At 39.4% G+C, this 5,605-nt stretch overlaps 1 protein-coding gene across 1 annotated transcript in view; it reads right to left on the bottom strand.

Moving 5' to 3' along the window:
* Nucleotides 1–68: 68 nt before the first annotated feature.
* Nucleotides 69–5,605, bottom strand: part of perp (p53 apoptosis effector related to pmp22) — a 6,354-nt gene continuing 817 nt past the window's right edge. The window contains exons 2-3 of the mRNA XM_016566777.1: nucleotides 3,479–3,619; nucleotides 69–1,117 (exon numbers count right to left, since the gene is read on the bottom strand). Of these exons, the coding sequence (XP_016422263.1) occupies nucleotides 906–1,117; nucleotides 3,479–3,619 (353 nt within the window). The 3' untranslated portion in view covers nucleotides 69–905. The remainder of the gene's footprint in view (nucleotides 1,118–3,478; nucleotides 3,620–5,605) is intronic.

Below are 5,605 nucleotides of genomic sequence, written 5' to 3'. Positions count from 1 at the left end.
TAAAATACTAAAAAAAAAAAAAAAAACTAAAATTTTGCAAAGTTTACAGGCCAAGTACTTTTTATACATTTTTTCCACATACACATCAAACGGACTAATTTAAATTAAATGATCAAGGCATGAATGCATCAAGATTTTTCAATATCATGAAAACAGAAAAACATCAGGTTGCTGTGTTTGGTATTTTTATCCACTTGCTCACCAATTTGTCTATAAAACCAAGCTCACGATTAGGAAAAAAACCCTCTTAGTTCACTTCACTTTGGCCAGCCAAACACAAAGCTCCTCGCTTGACAGTAAGAGCACTTTAGGGAAGTGTGCAATCAAGCATGCGCAGCCGCTACTGTGAGAAACAAGAACAGGCTGACATGGAACGACACATTAATGTAAAAATACAGTTACGTCATAAAAATATTTTCTTAATGCTGATATATGTAGAGATGTTCAAGAAATATACAAATAACCAAACTCAGTCACACTTTAAATCGCAGTGTTCATGTTACAGTGTAAATTCTTAAGCAACCTGCATGAGATGTATTAATGTGATTACTTACTGGAATTAATTAGATTTACATGTAATATGTGAAGGACACTGTAATGTAAACGGGCTAATATGGAGATTTGGAATAATGCTTTGTGGAGTTCAATCTGTGCTGAGTGACATAAAAATAAAAACATCAAAGCCCAGTCTGTTTGTGAATGATTATTATTAATAAAAAAATTATTAAAAGTTAATTGCATCAGTCCCAAAAGTTAGACAAAAGGGCACGGACAGCCCTCATCAGAGTCAGTATGGTGCTATGTTTGGTTTGGGAAGATGACGATGCTTTTGGAGATCGGCGAGCACTGACTTTTAGGCTTGGGTGGCTTAACTTTGTCCTTTATGAGAGGTGGAGTATGGGGTTTCAGGCAGAGGTGTAGATGTATTTGGGCTTGGCCATGCCGGAAATATCTTCTTCGTAGCGAGGAAGACAGCAGAAGAGGATCCCGCAGCCCAGCATCAGGATGGTGGCCCCCCAGCCGAAGCCGTATGCCCAGGTGTAGTCGTAATAACCTTCATAGATCAGCTCGTTGAACTTGACAGGGTAGATGATCAGAGCGATTATCTGCACGATTACTGGAACGAGAGGAAGCGGAGTCACTTCATAGCACAACAGATGTGCATTGCACAGCTTGCAACTATTCTTGTTCAAAAACAAAACAAAAAAAGGTCAGTTACAGTGACCCTAAAAGTATTTGAACACTCACAAGTTACACTTAAAACGGTTTGAAAGTCGTCATTTTACAAAATACCGAACCAGGTGGCATTTATTTGAAAGACAGACAGCGTAAGCACACTTTTAGGTTTCAGTTGATAAAACAATAGGCTCGCTGTTCAGAAACAAAACATTAGAGGAACATAGCCAAAGGTAAAAGGTAGCACACCTGTGTGAACCTGAGGGGAACTGACTTCGTTACATTTAATCCAAAGCAACTTCACTAGGAATCCAACTCATTAATGTCTGCATCTTGCTTTCAAACATCCATAGCTTAGAAAGAGACTCTAGTTCTGAAATCAAATGTTTTCATGATTCATAGCATAACCATGTAAGTGTCCTAATACTTTCATTTTTATCACACACTTCATCTGTCAACCCTGTTGAAAAAAAACAGCCTATGCTGGTTAGGTATGTTTTGACGCTGGGATGCAGGTCCTTTGCTGGTTTATGCTGGTTTATGCTGGTCATGTGCTGGCAAAGGACCAGCATAAACCAGCAAAAGGACCAGCATAAGCCAGCAAAAGGACCAGCATAAACCAGCAAAAGGACCAGCATAAGAGCACACCTGTGTGAACCTGAGGGGAACTGACTTCGTTACATTTAATCCAAAGCAACTTCACTAGGAATCCAACTCATTAATGTCTGCATCTTGCTTTCAAACATCCATAGCTTAGAAAGAGACGCTAGTTCTGAAATCAAATGTTTTCATGATTCATAGCATAACCATGTAAGTGTCCTAATACTTTCATTTTTATCACACACTTCATCTGTCAACCCTGTTGAAAAAAACAGCCTATGCTGGTTAGGTATGTTTTGACGCTGGGATGCAGGTCCTTTGCTGGTTTATGCTGGTCATGTGCTGGCAAAGGACCAGCATAAACCAGCAAAAGGACCAGCATAAACCAGCAAAGGACCAGCTTAAACCAGCAAAGGACCAGCTTAAACCAGCAAAGGACCAGCTTAAACCAGCAAAGGACCAGCTTAAACCAGCAAAGGACCAGCTTAAACCAGCAAAGGACCAGCTTAAACCAGCAAAGGACCAGCTTAAACCAGCATCCCAGCGTCAAAACATACCTAACCAGCATATGCTGTTTTTTTCAACAGGGAACTCTGATTTCAAAGCAAACAATCCTATTTTTATTAAATGTCCTCCTTGAGGCATCTGAAAACAATGTAGCCATGCGCTTTGATATATGTTCTTGTCTTATGCAATGACATTCACACATTTTCATGTGGATGAAATGCGTTTTTGGCCAACAAAAAGGTGCTCTGAAAAATCAAGAAAAATGGATGGCTAAGTATTCCTGTGGTGTCCAACAACAAGTTTTTTTATGAACAGCACCTAATACAGACTTGTGTTGGTCCATAAAAATGTTTAATCAGTAGCTTAAAGCTCTGTGGGTGCGCCGGGCGAATCTGCGAGTGTTGCACAGACATGCGAGCGAAGGCCAAGCCCTGTTTGGGTGTGTAGGGAACTTCACACAGGGCTGCGTCTGACGCGTCCAGCAACAGCGCCGTCATAAACTCCACCTCAAACTGAAGGAGCATTGCTGATACAGGCATATAGTTCACACAGGGAGCACGCAGAGTTATCAGATCAGATCAGGCTAGCTTACGTTTCATAATGAAACTGAAAACAGAGATTCATGACTAGTAAAAATAATAAAAGACAAATTAAAAAGACGAGGCTATGCAACGAATAAGCGACGGAGAACAAAACAGCCGTTCTTAACTTTCACCTGAATGCAAGTGAAGAGGACGGGGGAGGGGTGAGAGCGACAGCTAAACAAAAGCACCGTCTGTGTAAACTCTGCGTCACACTGCACCTAACATCACCCCTTCATAAGAAGTCTTTCTTTGTCTCAACTTGTTTGGGACGCGTCCCGCCATGTATTGTTTATAACCGCTGTATTAATAACCCAAAGCAGTCCTGCCCACTGAAACACCAACAACAGTACAGCCAAATCTCTACTGTTTTTTTTGTCGTCACACGTTTTTATCCCATCACACACCGCCAGCCCAGCATCCATGTATTATTTAGAAAGCACTCAATAGACAAAGTGAAGGAAATGCTCTTGCTGTGGAACTTCCTCAGAAAGGGGTTCGATTCAAAGCCCGCATGGACTGGACTCATATTTTGCATTTCGGCCAATCTGAATGTGACAACAGCCCCGGTTCCCTGATATCCAACAGATTAATACGTTAAGAAAGTGTCTTACCAGCCAAAATAAGGAAGCCTCCGATTAAAGGCAGCAGAGCGATGTTGAGGCTACAGCAGAGAGCCACAAATGAGATGATGAAGGCGATGATGAGGATGATGAGGCCTATGATCATCAGAGCGGCGACTGCCTGGGCCCATGCTGGAAGGAGAACCAAGAAGACCTTTAGTGATATGTGATATCACAGTCACACTAATGTATCCCAATACGGTGAAGAGATAAAGGCATAAATAGACAATCGGTGGGTCAACAGCTGAAATCGAAGTTGAAATTCGGGAAGCACAGTCTCTTGGCATTTTCAAAACTCATCTAAAATCATATTGCGGTCTCTTGTTTTTCTGTATTCCTGTTTTAATTTTACATGTATAACACTGTTAAGCGCTTTTGAGAAGCTCCTTTAAAGGGATAGTTCGCCCAAAAATGAAAATTCTGTCATTTACTCACCCTCATGTCGTTCCAAACCTGTATGAGTTGCTTTGTTTTGAAGATTGCTGGTAATCAAACAGTTGGTTGCCATTGACTTCCATAGTATTTTTTTTTCCCTACTATGGAAGTCAATGGCAGCCAACTGTTTGATTACCAGCAATCTTCAAAATATCTTCTTTTGTGTTCAACATAAGAAAGCAACTCATACAGGTTTGCAACGACATGAGGGTGAGTAAATGATGACAGAATTTTCCTTTTTGGGTGAACTATCCCTTTAAGGGCGCTATAGGAGCGCTATAGAAAACAAAGTTAATATTAAGCCACAAGTTTGGTTTTAACATTTCTAGGGACTTTTTAAAAACAAACTGTACAAAGACAACATGTAATAAACAAGGCACCGTGAATGCAATGATTGTGTTTGCATTCATTTCTCTTTACTAATCAACTTGAACTTTAGGGAAGCAGAACCAATACAAAAGGTGAGTTTCCACGATCAGTTGTAACATGGATGGTTACACATTAACAGATCGACGGCAGTGTTGAACTAGTTTCACTCAGTCAGTCGTGACTCAGTGCTGCTGTGAGGACTTGCAGAGACAATGCTTGGTTTCCTAACACTCGAGAGAGGAATGTGTTTTTGCTCCAAGAAGACTGTGAATACAGTCACACCCAGAGAGCGCTGGGGGAGGAAGGGTGTGGTTGAGGGTAAAAGAAAGTATGATTTATGCAACTATATAGTATTATTTGGTCTAACTCTATTTCAAGTCAATTCATCACTCAGACATGAATGATCGTTGGTATTTATTTAGGAATTGCTGTAAATAAAAAACTGCTTGATCGACACTGTCATCATTGTATTTGTCATGCCAGTTACTAACATATAACACAAGAGAATAAAAGAAATATTAAATGCTAACCAAATAAACCTCAGCATCACCATATGTAGACTAGTATCCATTTATGAATCATTTAAATGCAATAGTGTTCATAAAGAGCACGTCACAGCATCTTATTTCTACAAAAATAATGTTGACAGAAATGGACAGATCTCTACTGATGATAGGCCTCGGTTTAAACATGTTCTATTGGCAAACTAATGAAAATAACAGCTAAGATAAGGGGGAAAATGACAGGTTTTGCCTGGAGCTTAAAAGTGTTTGCAAAGCTGTCAACGGTCTCCTCCCATTTATTTAACTGGTTCCACTGGATATATGCCATGCAAACTTTGAAAACTGTTAAATTGACATCAATTATTTCCATATCCCCCAGAGTATAGATGTTGCAAAAATAAAAACTACATAAAACATATTTTAAGGTCCGATGCCACTGTAATAATTTTTAGATCAAGTCAGTGTGTTGCTTGTTTGAGGGGTATCTACAATGTGCAACTCACCACCAATGATCACATATTAAAGTGTAGTTTATCCAGCTGTAAATAGTCTATCATAATTTAGTTGCTCTCTATGTATTTTCTAATTGAATAAGCGTAACAAAACATAAACTAACAAAACCTGGCTTTATTAAGCTTTCAGAATGAGAAACAGTTCACACAAAAGACGCATATAAACCTAACTAGCACAGGCATGATGCAAACATTTTATTATTACATTTTTATATAGCATTATATTGTGACATAGCTACTAATTAGCTCAGCCTGACCCCATGACCTGAGCAGAAAACGTTTTTTTTTTATATATTTTT

The sequence above is a fragment of the Sinocyclocheilus rhinocerous genome, unplaced genomic scaffold, assembly GCF_001515625.1.
Source record: "Sinocyclocheilus rhinocerous isolate Xijiao unplaced genomic scaffold, SAMN03320098_v1.1 scaffold552, whole genome shotgun sequence".
NCBI lineage: Eukaryota > Metazoa > Chordata > Actinopteri > Cypriniformes > Cyprinidae > Sinocyclocheilus > Sinocyclocheilus rhinocerous.
Note: the sequence above shows the minus strand (reverse complement) of the source record. Positions and strands in the feature narration are given on the sequence as shown.